Consider the following 19,720-nt stretch of genomic DNA (forward strand, 5'->3'; position numbering starts at 1 on the left):
AGAGGTGGTGTGGTGTGGTGTGGTGTGGTGTGCTGCTCAGTCTATTCAACTGACATAACGTTTTGCTTTTAGGAGTTTGTTACTCTATAGATTCTTTATCTAAAAGTATGTTTGTTTCAAGGTTGATGAAAAAAGTGTTTAACAAGGTGGCTGATTTTCTGTTGGGGTCCCGTAACTCTGTGAGATTTGTTGCAAAAATATTTCAGCAAGTTAGTCGCTTCTTTGTGCATCCATCTTTGCCTATCTGTATGTTTGCATGCTTGTCCCAGATGTCTGCCATAATTAAGAATATAACTCTTTCTTACAAACTGTAGATAACTAATGAACCTGTTCGTTATAGTTACTGAAATGTCTGATGTCTGATGCTTATCTGTCCATGCACTCTCCATACACAACCACATACCACAACAGATTCCTCATCCTTGCACCGATCCTGTAAATATGCTTTGTGCTAATATGCTAATGCTTAATAACAATGTGTCCACATACCAACTCTTCAATAAAAAGCTGGGATAAGTGATTCCTTATTTGAATAAAAGATTTTATAAGACAAAATTTGAAACCTGCACATGGCAAATATAATATTTCGAATTCGAAGTATCATTCGTTTTTTACTTATTAATATGGAATATCAAATGATGACGAGTTCATTGCATCATAAACACGTGGACACATTTGCAGGTAGCTTAATATGCATGCTCTTGCGTAGAAAATGCTCGTTCTGCTTTATTTCTGGTCATAATGTGTGTTACCAATAACTGCTTTTATCTTCGTGTTTTGTGTTTGAATCCTTAGGCAAAGTGTTACTTCTTGATGTAGTTTGGACATAAAAAAACAGAAACTGCTTGCAGCTCAGTAATTAAATGTGTCACAGAATTTCCTGAAATGAGAGATTGTGAGCTGAGTTCTGGAATGTAGATAAGCTATAAATATTCTCAAGTTCTGTAGCAACAGTGTAAAATATTTCTGGCTTTTTTATGTTCTCTATGTACTTAAATGTCTCATTTTAAACTTAACTTGATAAGATCATGTAACTATATGATTTCTATTCACATAGTCAGTAAATGGGTAATTACAGATAATATAATGGACTTGAGTTATACGGATTTTTTTTTTTTTTAACGTTTTTACATGCAATATTTAGCATTTCCTTTTTTTTTGGTGAAAATGGTGATTGCTGCCATTACAACAAGTAAAAATAATTTGTTTGGGATGTAAATAAAGGGGGACGGCACGGTGGTGTAGTGGTTAGCGCTGTCGCCTCACAGCAAGAAGGTCCGGGTTCGAGCCCCGTAGCCGGCGAGGGCCTTTCTGTGTGGAGTTTGCATGTTCTCCCCGTGTCCGCGTGGGTTTCCTCCGGGTGCTCCGGTTTCCCCCACAGTCCAAAGACATGCAGGTTAGGTTAACTGGTGACTCTAAATTGAGCGTAGGTGTGAATGTGAGTGTGAATGGTTGTCTGTGTCTATGTGTCAGCCCTGTGATGACCTGGTGACTTGTCCAGGGTGTACCCCGCCTTTCGCCCATAGTCAGCTGGGATAGGCTCCAGCTTGCCTGCGACCCTGTAGAAGGATAAAGCGGCTAGAGATAATGAGATGAGATAATAATAATAATAATAATAATAATAATAATTGGAAGTCTGTGATTGGAATTCAGTAGCTTTCAGTCCATTAAACAAAAATAATTGGGTGTCAGGGAAAATTCTTTTTATGACCTACACTTGAAAAATCCTAAAAGCAGTCTACCTTTAATATAAGACTTTAAAAAGTAAGGATGAGTCTGTAGATAACAAATTTCATCTTAATATTGTGGGTTTTTTTCTTTTTTTGGTTGCTGCACAAAGAAAATTTTTTTTTCTCATGCAAGATTTAATTGAATTGAGCGAGTGCCTTTGTTACTCTCTATTCCCGGAATGGAGTTGCACTCTTTCTTTTGTCCTGTATATTGTTTTAGATAAAATATCTGTAGGGTTTATTTAATATTCTGAAATGCGTTGACTGAATTGCAAGTAAAGAAATTGAGGATAATAATAATTTGATTTTTATTTAATGGCTTTTTCAAACTAAAGAGTCCTTCACTACAAAAGAGGAAAATAAATCATATACAGTAATTGTGCTAAGAGATCAAGGGAGTGCCGAGTACAATTTTTAGGTACGTTTTTTGGAAACGTGAAAAGGAATTTCAGTGCAGAAGTGAAAATGTACTTTTGGTCAGATCGTTATTATAGGTCAGATGAAACGGTGGTGGTGCAGTGGTTAACACTGTCGCTGCACAGTAAGAAGATTCTGGGTTCGAACCTCGTGTCCCACTGTGGCCTTTTTCTTTGGAGTTTACCATGTTCTCCCTGTGCTTGTGTGGGTTTCCTCCATGACCCAGATAGCTAAGAGGTATAGCGGATGGATGGATGGAAAAATCCCTTTTACTCATGAAACACTACACTTTTAATGAGTACAAGATTTTGCCCACACCAATGCAAAGGCTACTGTAGGCCAGTATTAATTCGTGAGGTTCCCAGTAGAGATGAGCACAAGCATCTATGAGCTTGTGCATCTAGGGTATGGGGTAGGTGTCAAACTCTAATTGCTGAGCTTTCAGAAGCCCAAATGGTTTAGGCTTAGGGCCTCTGCATGCTCTTGCGACAAGGCTTTCGCAGATAGCTTTTCGCAGACAGTTGTAATTTATCGTTGAGCGGGGAGTAATAGGCGTGCGCGATGTTATTCATCGCCACAACGCAAGGGGGCGCGAAGTCGCGAAATTGCTAGGAGTAGTTGGTGGGTGTGGTTAGTGGATTGTTTATCCTCCGGTTACTTATAATGACTAGAACTGGAGTCGTATAGATGTACGTACTTCCTCACTTCCTCGATCAACCGCTCTTCGTGCTGCTCCATCTTAGCTCGTGTTTTTAAAAATGGCGGTCGTGAAAACAAACCAAACCGGGAAAGTAGGGCAGCGGAAGTGCGTGTACAGCGGATGTAGAGTGGACCAATCAGAGCCCTCTTGTCTGCGACGCTGTCTGCGAGGCTTCTGCGGTGGTCACAATTTTTGGGAGGTGCGCGTAGAGCGTCTGCGAGGGGGGGGGGCTACGCAGACGCTATCTGCGACGCCATCTGCGAGGACTGGGTTGTCAGCATAAATTGGCCTTTACATCCAGATTCCGAAACACCCTGATCAGGCTTGACCACTGACTGATGGATACAGATTATATCAGGCCCCTGCATTTTACTCACATCTTTGTATCGCTTGACTTGTCGCTGGCTTGCAGTAAGGCTGCTGATGGACATTGAAGAAGTCAGAATTTAACAATGCAGCATGGGCATTTATCCTGGGACAGTCATGAAGACTGTGCTGTCCAACCTTTGAACTTTTTTTTTCCCCAATTGTTCTTGACATGTTGTGAAATCATACATGTCAACCTATACGGAATGTCCGTATTTTATACGGATTTGATTCAATAAACGTAGCATACGGGCTATAATCAATTCCCACGATGATAAGAGTGCATAACATTTACAAACGTACTGTACACCACAGACAGCCAGTAAAGAGTCTTATGAAATCGCGCGTTATCTTGTGGTAGCGAGACTTCGTTCCACTTTTGATCATGCGCACACTGCATTGCGAGAATCCCGCCAACCGGGAAGTAACATTTTGTTTGAAAAGCGTATTTCCACCTGAGCGACTTTCAGTAGCGACTGAAAAGATTCTGAATGGGCACTCCGGCAAGATCAACACAGACACTTGCTGTGACATGCAGCCTAGTGAGGTATTGGTGCAGAGTGCTAAAAAAAAGCTGTCATGGAGTACAATTCAGAACATTAGAGTGACACTTTGTGTTTTTGTCAAACATTGGAGCTTTGTATTCATTCTGAAGGTTTATTGTTATTAATATTGAATAAAAAGTAACTTGGATATATCATTGTTAATTATCATTCAAATTTTAGGTAAATTATTTTAATTTGCATCTTATATGGATTTTATAAGGGAAATACGGATTTTGGAGGTTGGTTATACAGGTTTGATTGACCAAAGGTTGACATGTATGTGAAATCTCATGAGAAAGCTGTTGCAATGCAGCAGAAATTATGTTTCTGCTGTTAATTGTGTACAATCATGCCACCATGGTTAGTTGATCTGCATGGGGCGTGGGGTGTTTGGTGTCACCACCATAATCTGGTCACCTAGTTGGAACTGATGAGGCCACGTGTGACAGTTATGGGCTCTCTTCAGCAAGCACACAGTCTTCCTGTACATGTTCTTGAACATTTGGGTCGGCCTCTGTTTCCACACATTTTTGATATCCTCCTGCAGTCTGCTAGAGCCTCGGACACTTCTTAAAGCATACACTTCATTGTATAATGGAAAGAATCCTCCAACCTGTGTTTGTACACCAAGGTGTGGACTTTCATGGCAACCCTGTTTATTCAATCATCAGCCAGCCTACGAGGTGCTTTTACTATACAGAATTTGTTTTTGTATTTCCAGCCTGGCAGAAGAGAATGACTGTCTCCCAGGCGATGTGTGACTTTCCTTCCTGGTATGGGAGGCATAGTCCAGGATACTGAATGAGACTTGGTTTAGCTCCAGTGTCTACCCTGGTGCATGTGAAGGGTGACTCAGTGATGAGTCACTTAATCAGGGCTTATTACTTGAGTCCAGTAGGGCTTGAGGCACTCGTGCAGACCAGCTGAATTGAATCATACATAGATTTAGGTTTGGCTAGACTCTCAGCTTTGAGATTTGCCTTCTCTATAGTATTATGCATAGCCAGGACTACCTGATGGGCTCTGGTCTGGTGTCTGGGAGCTGTGTGGCTAGAAGTCCATCTGCAGCATAATAGTGAAATAAAGTCAAGAAAGTTTTAGCATTCGTGGTGGAGAGCCCTAGATCTGTTGTCCTCCACTGGAGGAACTATTCACTGATAGTGACAGGGGCTTCCATCTGTGTGCAATTGAGTCTGCCTGTTTGAGCGCTGCCCTTGGTTGTGCAGTGATTATTGTCCTTGGGGCTAGTTTGCACACATTGTATTCTAGAATAGTTTTACTGTTACTATATAAGAACAATAATGGACCAGAATCATAATGTACTCAGCATAAAAAGATAGTGAGTGAGTGCTTGTTCAAGATGTCAGCAAGCACATTTTATAAATCACATTTGGTGCTCTTGGATAGTACAGAGTCCAAAAACCACGTAGAAGCGGCCAAGAAACTGGTGTAATGGTAATTGTTTATTTGTGTCAACTGAGAAGGCAGGAAACATTGCAACAGCACTATGTCAAGCCAAAAACTACACTGTGTGGTAGGCACAAACTAGTTTCTCTATACTATGTCAGAGTTCAGATAAAGTTAAGGTACCTTTAACAACAGGAAAACCTGTCACCAGTTTGGTGATAAAGTAGACCTGATTCACATCTGATGTAGGCACTGTTGTAGTTGAGTCACTAAGGCCCTGTCCACACGGCAACGGATTCAGGTGAATCTGATAAAATTGTTTATCGTTTCGGCCTGGCGTCCACACGGCACTGGCGTTTTGGGTGCCCCAAAACGAAATCTTTTGAGAACGGGTTCCAGAGTGGAAAAATCTGGCAACGGCGCCATTGCGAAGTCGTCTGGATGAGTAGAACGGATTTGTTTACGATGACGTCACAACCACATGACTGTCAGTGCTTCACGCCGGGTAGAACTGTAACGAACTCGATGCGAGTTGTCAACAAATCCTATAACTTGGTTCATGAAACGCGCTTACAAAATATTTTCACTGCTTTCCAAAAACAAAAACAATCCCGCCAGCAAAAATAGGGAAAAAAAAAAGGAGTGATCTCACCTCTTCAGATGTTGGTTTAAGTCCGACAATACATTCCTCAAAAAGGGCGTAGAAGAACAAAGTAATCCATCAACGTGTAGCATTCAATTTATTCCGGACCATTAAAGAATTCTGGAGGATATCAGAATGTTGGCGTACCGGCTTCCATCTAACCCCATTCATTCCTCTTTCCGCGTCTTTCGTTTTACACTACTGACTAATAATCAAAACTTTGTGGCTAATGCTACAGAAGAAGGGGTTTATGCGCATGCGTCTACTTCTTCTATTGTTCTGGTGTCTCCGATGGGACCGTCTTACAGCGCACGTAGTGGTGTCGCATGTATATTGCATCGTTTTCAGCAAGCATTACGTTGCCATATGAACCTGATATTTTACTGATCTGTTGCCCATGTGGACGCGATATTTAAAAAAAAAAATCTCGTTGTCGTGTGGATGTAGCCAAAACCTCAAGTTCGAGTCCAGTCTCGAGTCCCCAGTGTCCAAGCCATTAAAAAAAATTTCAAGTCGAGTCCGAGAATAAGACTCCAACTGCACCATTTGACGGTGGCTGTTTTAGCACCATTAACGTTAGCTTGTTCCTGAACATGACATATGAACAGGTGAGTGTGCATTCTCTTTGTCAGCGAGTGCAAAGTATTCTGTCAGAGATGGTTGAGAGACGAATGTACACTACCGTTCAAAAGTTTGGGGTCACTTTGAAATTTCCTTATTTTTGAAAGAAAAGCACTGTTCTTTTCAATGAAGATCACTTTAAACTAATCAGAAATCCACTCTATACATTGCTAATGTGGTAAATGACTATTCTAGCTGCAAATGTCTGGTTTTTGGTGCAATATCTCCATAGGTGTATAGAGGCCCATTTCCAGCAACTCTCACTCCAGTGTTCTAATGGTACAATGTGTTTGCTCATTGCCTCAGAAGGCTAATGGATGATTAGAAAACCCTTGTACAATCATGTTAGCACAGCTGAAAACAGTTGAGCTCTTTAGAGAAGCTATAAAACTGACCTTCCTTTGAGCAGATTGAGTTTCTGGAGCGTCACATTTGTGGGGTCGATTAAATGCTCAAAATGGCCAGAAAAATGTCTTGACTATATTTTCTATTAATTTTACAACTTATGGTGGTAAATAAAAGTGTGACTTTTCATGGAAAACACAAAATTGTATGGGTGACCCCAAACTTTTGAACGGTAGTGTAAGTGCAGAAGGTGTGTTTATTAATACAAGTGAAGATGGTAAACAATCCAGAACGGCAGGCAAAATCGTAAGACGGTGAAACGCAATAGGTCGAGCGAGGCACAAACAGGCGATCGCAGACTCGGCAGAATCAAAGACGAGAAACAGGAAATCAGGGATCAGGAAACCGAACAAGGAAATAAGGCTCAGTAATGTGTCAGCAACGCAACTCAATACTTTGCAAAGTACGTACGTTTTCACAGTTTTTATATCGGCACACTGACTGCGCCTTAATCCTGTGCAGGTGCGAGTCGTTTACGACGCACGCGTGAGAGTCCGCTTGGTGCACGTGCTGTCCAGAGCGCGCCTGAGGGTCTGTCTGATGCACGCGCCAAGGAGCACAGCTGTGACACTCTTGCACGAAATTAATACAAAATTTAATGTAGATATAAATATCTTATGCCAAATTATTATGGCATGTTACAAACAAATAAAGAAAAATCCAAGCCCTCGTCTCCAATTTACGAGTCCGAATGCAGTTAATGCACGAGCTCAAGTCCAAGTCAAGTCACGAGCCCTTAAAATTAGGGCACGAGTCGGGTCCGAGTCCTGGGTACTGAGTACTTGAGTACTACAGAATCAAGGTACAGGTGCTGATCTCTAAACAGTAGCTCTTTTTACACAGATATTCCCAAAATTATGCCGTAAAGAAGATCCCTCAATATTCCGGCTTGAGTGATTTTATACTGAACCAAATAACGCCATGCCAGTGTGTGTTTTTAAGAAGAAGCCTTTATTTTGTCACATGTACACTCAAGCATAGCAAAATTCCTCTCTGCATTTAACCCATCTGAAGCAGTGAACACACACACATACCCAGAGCAGTGGGCATGCTATGCTTCAGCGCCCGGGGAGCAGTTGGGGGTTAGGTGCCTTGCTCAAGGGCACTTTAGCCATGATACAGAAGGAGGGGAAGGTGATGTTCATTCACTCAACTCCCCTCACATTTTTCCTGCTGGTCCTGGGAAGCAAACCGGTGACCCTTTGGGCCCAAGGTTGCTTCCTGAACCTTCAGGTCATGGCTCCTTCACAGCATGCTGGCGTTCCACAACCAGAGACATGACATGTGACACAACAGAGCGTCAGTATCTAAGCTTTTTTTGTAGTAGAACAATAAACCGCGATGTTTTGGTATCTTAGCATGCTACAATGTGTAGCCTCAGACACGTTACCGGTACATTACTTTTAGCTTTGCATTAGCCAGAGGTGGACAGTAACGAAGTACATTTATTTGAGTACTCTACTTAAGTACACTTTTTGAGTATCTGTACTTTACTTGAGTATTTTTTTTGTGGAAACTTATGACTTTAACTTCACTACATTTGAAAGGCAAATATCGTACTTTTTACTCCACTACATTTCTATCAAGGTCCTCGTTACTCGTTACTATGACACAGCTTTGAAAGTAGATGGTTTCTTTTCTTTTCTAAAACCTGATTGTTTTTTTCGCAGGTGACACTGAGAGCCTATCAGTAATCACTAGGGTCACGTCACGTCCATAGACTGTATAAAATCAAGCTCAATTATTTCTCAGCAGCGTTATTTGAACAGAATCAATTGATGGCAGAATGGAAGGACGAAATTCTTCTGGGGATTGCACGCACCCATGGCCCATGAACCCATGTTTCAGTTTTCTGAAAGGAATAAAGATTCGTTTCGTTTTAAATGTTTGGTTTGTTTGCTGAAAACGAACCACACCACGGCCTACAAAAACTCGCCATCCAACCTGCGGAAGCGTATTGAGTTATATAAACGTTTTATTCCAAGAGAAATCTTGTAATGAAGTTGCCTGTGCTTTTAGAGCTAGCGATAACATTGCAATAGCTATGCAGTCTGGTTAGTCAAATGACTTTCTATGGATTTGCCCGCCAAGTTGCCGTCACCTAGTCCACAGCTAACGTTTACACGTAGCTAGTTAACTTGGACACTGTTAGTTAGCATGTAAACACGGAGTTACACAAACATGAATAATGTTAACTTATCTGAAGTCCTTTCAGAAATATGTTTTAGCACAATCTTGCAAAAATAAACAATGTAGAAATCTCTCTCTTCTAGTAGCGTTAGCTACCCAATATGATTTCGAGTTTGAAAAGAGTTTGCTAGCCTGTCAGGTGGAGTTTCACTGACTAGCTAGCTTAACGTTAAACCACCATGATGCACAGCATGCGTTCATTTTGTGAATTCACATTTCTGTCTTTGGTAATGGCGTTAGGTTTTGTAAGCGTCATGGCAATAATACAATGATGCGTTGACAGAAAATGTACTTTTAGTACTTCAGTATTTTTAAAAGCAACTACTTCAGTACTTTAACTTAAGTAAAAATTTGACCAGACAACTTTCACTTGTATCAGAGTAACATTTGACCAGTGGGATCTGTACTTTGACTTAAATAATGAAGTTGGGTACTTTGTCCACCTCTGATACTAGCATAACTTCCTTGAATGCATTCTCTGCAGTGCTCGCAATGATTTTGTTGCTTCTATAGTATGTGGCTGTTAGAGATGATTACTTCCACATTCACAGTCACACTTCCACATTTATTGTTATAAGATTGTTCTTGGGGATAACTACAGCACACCTTCTGTATCGAGGGGAAAAATGAATGTTCTGTACAGCAGAGAGTTGTGAACATGCTGTTTTTAAAGATGTATACTGTTGTGTCTGCTGAGATAATGAAATGCTGCCTGAATATTGAAAGCTGCACACGGAGGGCAGCCCTTGGGCTGTTCATTTAAGCTTCACTTGTCGTTTCCTCTTTTTCCTGTCGTTCTTTAATTTTTCACTAGCTTCCTAAGACGTTATTTTATAGAATTAATAATTGGGCACCTCCGGGTAAACGCACACCACACAATTCTCTAGCTGCCTTCAATTTAGCTGCAGTAATATTTTAAGAAATGAAGAATTTAAAACGCACACCCTATGCATCATATTTACTGAAGTGTTCTTTAAAGATGTAAAAATGTTTTCAGAGAATGCTATTTGAGTCAGTAGTCTGTTAACTGCTCCGATTTTTCTCCTCTTTGTCCTTTTTCTATGACACAAAGGGTGCGGTGTGTGTAAGAGGATGCAGCCCATCTTCCAACACGCTGCCACAGAGACAAAAGGGAAATATGTAAGTACTTCTCGGTACTGTTTCTCAATTTTTTTTTTTTTTTAATACAGCAAACATTTAACCTTGTCTAAAATTCACTTCCTGATGCTTTAAGCTAGTGAGGCTTGTTTGAATTAAATACCAGCAGAACATTTTAATACTCATCAGTTTCATGTCTGACAATTTTGTGGCCTTATGTTTTGTTTAATAATGCATTTATTGGGGTTTAGTTCTGCGTTCTGTGGATGGATTATACATTATGCCAGTTTTGAGTCAAAGCAACACTATGCACACTATTGTCAGCTAAATGCTGCCATCACTGCACACGTCTTCTGTGAAAACAAACGTATCTCAAACTTGCTCGGTCTGTTTCACATTTTCAGGTGAAGTAGGCTTTTTTTCTCCCATCGCAGGCAGGTATAATGCGTCCCCCAGGATCATGTGGTGTTGCACTTAACATAACAGTGTCAGTAAATGTATTAAATACAGAAAATAGCCTCTACAATGACAGGGTTCCCGCGGGGTCTAAAAAAGTCTAAAATTCAGAAAGTTAAATTTTAGGCCTTAAAATGTCTAAAAAACACATTTTCATCCCAGGTCTAAAATTTAATTTATCCAAGTCTAAAATTCTTACATCCGCTCAGTCCGTTCCTAGAAGTGCCTGCAAAACATTAATAAAAAATGTGCCGGTTGCGTTGTTGTCTGCCTGCTAAAAAACTTCAATCACCGATGATCGCGGCAAGTATGCAACGGTCCAGTTTGTCCACTACGCCTACCGTGGTTCTACCTTCTAAGTTCACGCCGAGTTTATGCAGTCTGTGGCAGTCAGAGAAGGTTAGCGGTTGTGTTGGCAGTGCGATGAAGAGTGTGGATAGCGCGTCGAATAATAGTGAGTAAAGAGGTTCACATACTTTTGCCACTCACAGATATGTAATACTGGATCATTTTCCTCAATAAAAAAATGACCAAGTATAATATTTTTGTCTCATTTGTTTAACTGGGTTCTCTTTATCTACTTTTCGGACTTGTGTGAAAATCTGATGTTTTAGGTCATGTTTATGCAGAAATATAGAAAATTCTAAAGGGTTCACAAACTTTCAAGCACCGCCGTAAGTATGAAAAACGAGAATGTTCTGCGAGCAATAGGCTGAAGCACACTATCGCAAAAAGGAGCTGTGTTGAGCTGGAACGGTGGGTTAAATAGCCGCTCACATTAGCGCGGAGAGCTTTCACACTGTCAGCGGTCTCAAAAGTAGCCGGTCACCGACGGCAAATCGCCGTCTGTGGCTTGTTATGCCACCAGCTATTGTCAGTCGAGTCACAAAATTTAATATTAAATATTTCTGACGGCAAAAAAAGTTGTGACCGTAAATTACATCCACTATGTCATGTATGTCCGTTGCCGCGTCAACTTTGTTTACATCCTCGACAAGAGTGCAGCCATTACTGCCGCCTGTGTTGCCAGATTGGGCGGTTTTAAGTGCATTTTGGCGGGTTTTGAACATATTTTGGGCTGTAAAACGTCAGCAGTATCTGGCAACATATTTTTTTTTACTTAATACAAGAAATTAATGGATGCCAACATTTTTGCCAAAATGGTATTTTATTTTCCATTGTTTAGGCAGCTTCAGCATCATACTGTGAGATTCTGTTCAAATTGTTTTTTTTCTTCTATGAAGCCTGAGCCATTTATTTTATTAGTTTATAATTATTGTTTAATTTAGTCTTCAGGAGAGACTGCCTGCACACAGTACTAGTATTAATAGTTTTTTTCTTCCATGAAAGCTGAGGCATTTATATTATATTTTAAGGTAACTTCATGTTGTGCTGTGAGGTTCTCTGCACTTTAACTTTTGAACCAACAGGTGCATTTGGATAAGTAAAGCCTATTTTTCTGCATTTTTGTAGTCCTGGTAATCTTTTATATTGGTAAAGTTGTTTATAGGACCATTTCTCAGTGTCTGTTTTTTTAATCAATAGTTTTTCAGTAATAACTTTAATATTTAACATATCACTCAATTTTAAACAACACCCCCCCCCCCCCCCCCCCCCCCCCCCCCCCCCCCATGGGCTGCCCCCATAGTCTCCAAAATTTCTGTGGGAAACACTGGCGTGCGTAACAACGCTAATCAAGCTTAAGCTAGACGACCCGCCTCAAATACCCATCCCGGGTAAATGTTATCCCAATTTTAGACGACCTGTTCCAAACCATCCCGCCCCATGAAAAATTCGTACTTGCATCTCTCTCTCTCTCTCATATATCCCTGCACGCTTTGCGTGCATTATGTCTGCTGCTGGCAGACATTTTGCACCCTGCTGTAAATTATTTGTACCCTGCTATTCTCCCAAACTTTGTCTACAGTGCAGGGGCTTCAATCTTAGGTGGGGTTTACATTAGACCGTATCAGCGGATCATCAGATTAACGTTTTTAAAACGATTAGTGTGCACACAGCAACGCCAATACACGATTCGCGTGCACACAGCAACGCCAATACACGGATACGCTTGGCTCCGCAGGCATCCTGCGCTCCAAATCACTCCGTCCTGAACAGCGAGTGCCCTCTGGAGGGTGCGCACTCCGGCCCTGCGCAGCTCACAGAGCGTGCGAGTGTAGTGCACGAGCAGTGATTCGGGACTGAGCCGCTGTGCGCAAGTCACTTACCACTTGCAAGTGGAAGGATGGCAAGCCTAAAGACAATCATAACTACACAATGGGCAGTATTTGCATCAGTATTTGCAGTATTTTCATGCTTTTATACTCTTTAATGAAAGGTGATACAAGGCGGAAGTCCACGCCGTTTTTCAGCAGTCGCGTCACATGACCAATGCCAGCGAATCAGGAAGGTGGATGTCACAGTGACGTTGTCCAATGACGACGCCAGCTAGAGCTCAGCACAGCGTATCCGCGTATTCTCAATGTTTACACAGCACCGGAGCTGACACGATCTGGATTGAATACGTGGACCCTGGCGGATTCCCATTTCCCGGCGTTTCCAGGCGTTTTAATGTAAACGGACAGTGCATCCGCGAAGAAAACGAGACAGATACGGTCTAATGTAAACTTGGCCTTAGCGTGCACATTACATGTCGTCAACTTTACCATGACATGGAGCGCATGAGTCCAGTCAGCGTATTCAGCTTTCTAACAGTGCTCTTTTTTTTTTTAAATATATTATTCTCTCCCCAATGGTGTGTCTTTCCTGGCTTTATTATTTAGTATTTATTAATTTTGCATTCATATTTTGCAATGATTTTACACCTCTGTCTCAAATGGCCCCTGTTTGCTCCGCTACTGCTTAAAAACCTGCTGTCTCCCTTGTATACCTCTCGCAAGGTATGACTTGATTTCATTGGTAAATCGCTGCCGCCTTGCATGAGTTTGCTGTTTAACTGGAAGCAAGTGTGCTATGGGGCTACTACGTATGTTTTAACTATTTATAAAAGATGTGTATGCATTTTTACTGTTAATATGGTTGAAATGGTTGCTACAGTAAGTGGAGGTCTGCGATGCTGTGGTTTGCAGCATGGGGTTCACATGAGCAATCAAGAAAGTCATCATCTGACAACAGTGCATTATATAATAACGCTGTTTTATTACCAGAACACCACTAATCAAAAGTTTAAATGAGTTCTGTTGCAGTTAGGGGAAAAAACCAAACCCCTACAGACTGCATTTACTGCACAAATGCCCTTTATCACTCTATTGTCTTGTACTTTTGTTGCTATGTGACATAATGTACTAATGTTGTACTAATGTTGCCATATGACATAAATAAGCACACAGTTTGTATCCCTGATAGTCAGTTTACCAATACAAATGACTTTGTTTTGAGAATTGAACTCGATTGTCTTTTTTTGGGAAGGGCAGGGGTAGGGCAGGTTGTAATGCTTCGTGTTGGTCTAAAAAAATTTTCATAATGGTCTTAAAAAGTCTAAAAAAGGTCTAAAATTTAACTTACTGAATCCTGCAAGAACCCTGAATGAGCAATAATCAATACAATAAACATTAAACTCTCTACTAGGGCTGTCAATCGATTCAAATATTTAATCGCGATTAATTGCATCCATTATCTGTAGCCGCTTTATCCTGTCCTACAGGGTCGCAGGCAAGCTGGAGCCTATCCCAGCTGACTACGGGCGAAAGGCGGGGTACACCCTGGACAAGTCGCCAGGTCATCACAGGGCTGACACATAGACACAGACAACCATTCACACTCACATTCACACCTACGGTCAATTTAGAGTCACCAGTTAACCTAACCTGCATGTCTTTGGACTGTGGGGGAAACCGGAGCACCCGGAGGAAACCCACGCGGACACGGGGAGAACATGCAAACTCCGCACAGAAAGGCCCTCGCCGGCCACGGGGCTCGAACCCGGACCTTCTTGCTGTGAGGCGACAGCACTCACAAATTTAGTCTCCCATTTTTAAAAATCTGTTCTAAAGGAATATTTTTCAAGTTTTCAGTGAGTGGGAGTGGACAAATATGCTTGCTTTAGCTTCCTTTATGCAAATGTATGTGGCCAGGTCAGGAAGAATATAATCCCAACTATAATATCACTTGGTCCTGCCACTCCGGTAAATAAATGCATGCAACTTAGGAATAGTCATGGAAGTTTTTTCCAAGTAGTAGCACATTATTCTGGGTCATACTGTACAGTTTGGACTTCAAAACAACCCATGCACACACTCAAAAATACAAAATGCGGATAGGTCACGGACTATGGATTACGGAAATATAATAAAAAAAGTATACAAAATACAGAGTGGTTACGTATTTTAATCCAGATGCATCACGGATGCTAATAATTTACGGATTGGTCAGTATATTACAGACTGGTTACCGATTTTCATACGGCTGTATCGTGGACAAAAAAATTAAGAAGTCTTAAACAATTAAATGTTTGGACTGCCGAAGTTCATAATTAAAATATCTTACCTGCATTTATATGTTTACTTTATTAATTTGCTATTGATATTTCATTGAAAAATCACATAACCATGAATTTCTTTGTACCGATCATTGCTTTGTATTATATTTTTTATTTTCCGTGAATCCGTATTCCGTGACTTCATGATGCAACAAGGATGTACAAAGATGCCCGGGGAAAATAGCACAAGCTCAGACAACGTCACATGTAAATAATTACCTGGTTGGTCAGATGTTTTATCGGATCAGGTCCGGGCCTGGAAAAATTGCTCCAGAAGCAATCTCACCAATCCCGATAAACCCAGGCCTGGGCTATAGGTATCATTATCGGTCTGGTGTGACCACCAAGCACATAAACTGTAGGGGACCAATTTATTTATAGTTGTAGTTATTGGTATTGTGGGACCGGGCCTTAAGGCTGGACACAGCAAAAATTATTTTTGTGGTTATTTTATTCCCGAAGTGCATTTAAAAAATAAAGCAGCGTTAACTTTATAATTGTGAGGGTTTAGCACAATTCTGTGTGAACAGAACAATATAGTATTTTCCTCTAGTTCTGTACTTACCGTAACTTCCAGCCTCAAACTACAGTGGTGCTTGAAAGTTTGTGAACCCTTTAGAATTTTCTATATTTCTGCATAAATACGAACTAAAACATCATCGGATTTTCACACAAGTCCTAAAAGTAGATAAAGAGAACCCAGTTAAACAAATGAGACAAAAATATTATACTTGGTCATTTATTTATTGAGGAAAATGATCCAATATTACATATCTGTGAGTGGCAAAAGTATGTGAACCTTGGCTTTCAGTATCTGGTGTGACCCCCTTGTGCAGCAATAACTGCAACTAAACGTTTGCGGTAACTGTTGATCAGTCCTGCACACCGGCTTGGAGGAATTTTAGCCCGTTCCTCCGTACAGAACAGCTTCAACTCTGGGATGTTGGTGGGTTTCCTTACATGAACTGCTGGCTTCAGGTCCTTCCACAACATTTCCATTGGATTAAGGTCAGGATTTTGACCATTCAAAAACATGAACTATATTCTTCTTTAACCATTCTTTGGTAGAACGACTTGTGTGCTTAGGGTCATTGTCTTGCTGCATGACCCACTTTCTCTTGAGATTCAGTTCATGGACAGATGTCCTGACATTTTCCTTTAGAATTCGCTGGTATAATTCAGAATTCATCGTTCCATCAATGATGGCAAGCCGTCCTGGCCCAGATGCAGCAAAACAGGCCCAAACCATGATACTACCACCACCATGTTTCACAGATGGGATAAGGTTCTTATCCTGGAATGCAGTGTTTTCCTTTCTCCAAACATAACGCTTCTCATTTAAACCAAAAAGTTCTATTTTGGTCTCATCCGTCCACAAAACATTTTTCCAACAGCCTTCTGGTTTGTCCATGTGATCTTTAGCAAACTGCAGACGAGCAGCAATGTTCTTTTTGGAGAACAATGGCTTTCTCCTTGCAACCCTGCCATGCACACCATTGTTGTTCAGTGTTCTCCTGATGGTGGACTCATGAACATTAACATTAGTCAATGTGAGAGAGGCCTTCGGTTGCTTAGAAGTTACCCTGGGGTCCTTTGTGACCTCGCCGACTATTACACACCTTGCTCTTGGAGTGATCTTTGTTGGTCGACCACTCCTGGGGAGGGTAACAATGGTCTTGAATTTCCTCCATTTGTACACAATCTGCCTGACTGTGGATTGGTGGAGTCCAAACTCTTTAGAGATGGTTTTGTAACCTTTTCCAGCCTGACGAGCATCAACAACGCTTTTTCTGAGGTCCTCAGAAATCTCCTTTGTTCGTGCCATGATACACTTCCACAGACGTGTTGTGAAGATCAGACTTTGATAGATCCCTGTTCTTTAAATAAAACAGGGTGCCCACTCACACCTGATTGTCATCCCATTGATTGAAAACACCTGACTCTAATTTCACCTTCAAATTAACTGCTAATCCTAGAGGTTCACATACTTTTGCCACTGACAGATATGTAATATTGGATCATTTTCCTCAATAAATAAATGACCAAGTATAATATTTTTGTCTCATTTGTTTAACTGGATTCTCTTTATCTACTTTTAGGACTTGTGTGAAAATCTGATGATGTTTTAAGTCATTTATGCAGAAATATAGAAAATTCTAAAGGGTTCACAAACTTTCAAGCACCACTGTATCATCCACTCTTTGAACTCCAACAGAATCCAGTAACACTTCTGTGGGTCCTTTAATTTGTTTTAATGATTTTTTTTTGTGTGTGTTTTTTTAAGAGCTCAGATAAGTACAGTATGTTATTAGCACACGTGACAATGTAGTAAAATCTATACTCCAGTGTAAATAGTTTATAAATAAACTCTCACTCCAGTTTGCAGCCTGCGCGCACACGCACACATGCACCTTAACACGTCTTCTTTTCTCCCCTCTGGAGCATCAAAAGCATATAAAAACCACACCCATTTTATGTAAACACTCAGAATACAACACTAAGTTGATTCTGTATGTAAGTGCACTTTATCACGACTTGCGCCAACCAGCTACTTGCTACATCGCTCGCTCATGCCACATCACTTCCTGATTTCCCAAACTACGGGGGAGGGGTACAGAACATGCATGCGTTAGGCCCCGGTCACACCGCCCGAACTTTGCTGGAGCGTTCCTGGAGCGGTGAAAAAAATTCATCACCGCTCGTAACCGTTCACCACTGTTTAACAAAAGTTGGCCCCCGTTAAAGCAACGCCATATACGCTCGGCCACCACTGATGTTTCTCGAGGGGCCCTCCTACCGCTCCGAAAGTTTTGAGCTGCACAAAATATTGCGAACGGTAAGGAGGGGGCAATTTTCCGCCCCGGCAAAGTTCACCCCCGCTCCACCAACGCCCAGTCAAAGTTTGGCACCGCTAGACGCAAGTTCGTGGACGCTTGGGTCCGCTAGGCCAACGCAGAAATCTTGAACGCTGGACCACCGCTGCTTCGCCAGCGTTGCCCGGGCGGCGATTAAACGTTGCACAAACTTCGGTGGAGCGGTTGTAAGCGTTTTACGAGCGGACACGGGGTTGCTGGAACGGTGTCGGGCGTTGAAGCAGCTATCCATGGCGGCGATGAACTTTGGTTTGGCGTTGGTATAGAGGTGTCGGAGCGGGACCAGAATTTGGCTATAAATACGGGTGGAAATGGACCAGGAGCTCATTTGGAATCGAGCTGCCATTGAGTTCAGACCTCATCTATATCGAATTTGCTCAAAATTACAGTAAAACTATATCACCATGGATGCTGAGAGACTTGCTATGATTGGTGCTAAACCAACTTTATACCCCCGCCGAGCCAAAGCCCGCATGCGCAGAACGCCGCTATACCAACGCTCGCGTCACCGCTAAACCAACGCTCGCTACCGCTAAACCAACGCTAAAGCAACGCCAGCTTCAGCGGTGCACCGCTAAGCCAACGCCCGTGTTTTCGATTTTTTTCCCATTTTGTGCGCGGTGACGAGCGTTGTCGAAATTCGCCCCCCCCCCCCACCGTTCAAGGAACGCTCCAGCAAAGTTCGGGCGGTGTGGCCGGGGCCTTAATTGCGCATTAAAAAAAATGAGTGGTGTTAAAAGGAATTTGCGTTAACGCGTTATCGCGTTATCTTCAACAGCCCTAAACTCTACACTACAAACTCTATCCCACAGTAGTATTTTGATCTTGTAAACCCTGGTTGTAGTACTGAGCGTCAGTATAGCAGAGTTTACATGATCATAGTGCTGTGCACATTTTAAGCAAGAGTTGTTGAAAAGAAAAATGTAGTAAACAGCCAAATCAGTCTTGCGCAGCTGAAAGACCCACGTGGCCTACTCTGCTGTCCTGGTTTCACAAGCCAAAATCTCTCTTTAAATGCACCAGCAGTTGGCTCCGATCACATCACCACAGGAGCAAATGTATTTTTTCTTTTCTTTTTACGGAACTGCAAATGAGGAGTAGTTACACTAGCTGGATCGTGGTTTATTTCATATATTTGATGAGTATAAGAACAATGGGCTGCACAGGCAGTCTGTAAGTAAGCCGTTCATCTAGTTTGCATAATGAATGTCTAGTTTGCAGATGTGGACAGCTAGGAAGAGATTTGCTACTTCCTGTACTTTTGCATGTGTGTGTGCAGGATGCCGATAATGTTCAAGAAATGAAAGGGAGTTGGCAGGAAGTCAATCATCAGCATACGCATTTTTCACTCTACTGTTGGATGCCTACAAGCAGCCATAGATCATTTGTAAATTGTCCTTTGAAGGTGTGTGTGTGTGTGTTTATTCAGCATTGTAGACGGGGCTCTAATACCTGCTCAATTAATCTGTAATGAACCTTTCTGCTCAGTAAAATTGTTTTTAATGAAGTTAATGTTGCCATTTGTCCAGCGAAAAGGAAAATGCTATTCAGTACGCAGGCAAATTGTGCACTTATATTAGGTGTTCTTTTATCAAGAGGGAAAAAAAAAACCCTCTATGCCACATACGGCTGTGAGCCTGCATTGCAAACAGATGGGACTGCAAAAAAGTGAATAAAAAAAGCCTCTGTATTTAAAGTCAGGCTGCATCTCACCATAATTCCCTGAAAATATTACCCAAGCGGTTTATCCTGTAAAAGATTAAAAATAATC

General features: G+C 41.5%; 1 protein-coding gene across 1 annotated transcript in view; it reads left to right on the plus strand.

Annotated features, from left to right (window-relative positions):
* The window catches only part of pdia5 (protein disulfide isomerase family A, member 5), a 138,499-nt gene that overhangs the window by 60,027 nt on the left and 58,752 nt on the right, over positions 1-19,720 (plus strand). Inside the window, exon 8 of the mRNA XM_060929719.1 lies at positions 10,097-10,164. Coding sequence (XP_060785702.1) covers positions 10,097-10,164 — 68 coding nt within the window. The remainder of the gene's footprint in view (positions 1-10,096; positions 10,165-19,720) is intronic.

Source organism: Neoarius graeffei, chromosome 9 (genome assembly GCF_027579695.1).
Source record: "Neoarius graeffei isolate fNeoGra1 chromosome 9, fNeoGra1.pri, whole genome shotgun sequence".
Classification (NCBI taxonomy): domain Eukaryota; kingdom Metazoa; phylum Chordata; class Actinopteri; order Siluriformes; family Ariidae; genus Neoarius; species Neoarius graeffei.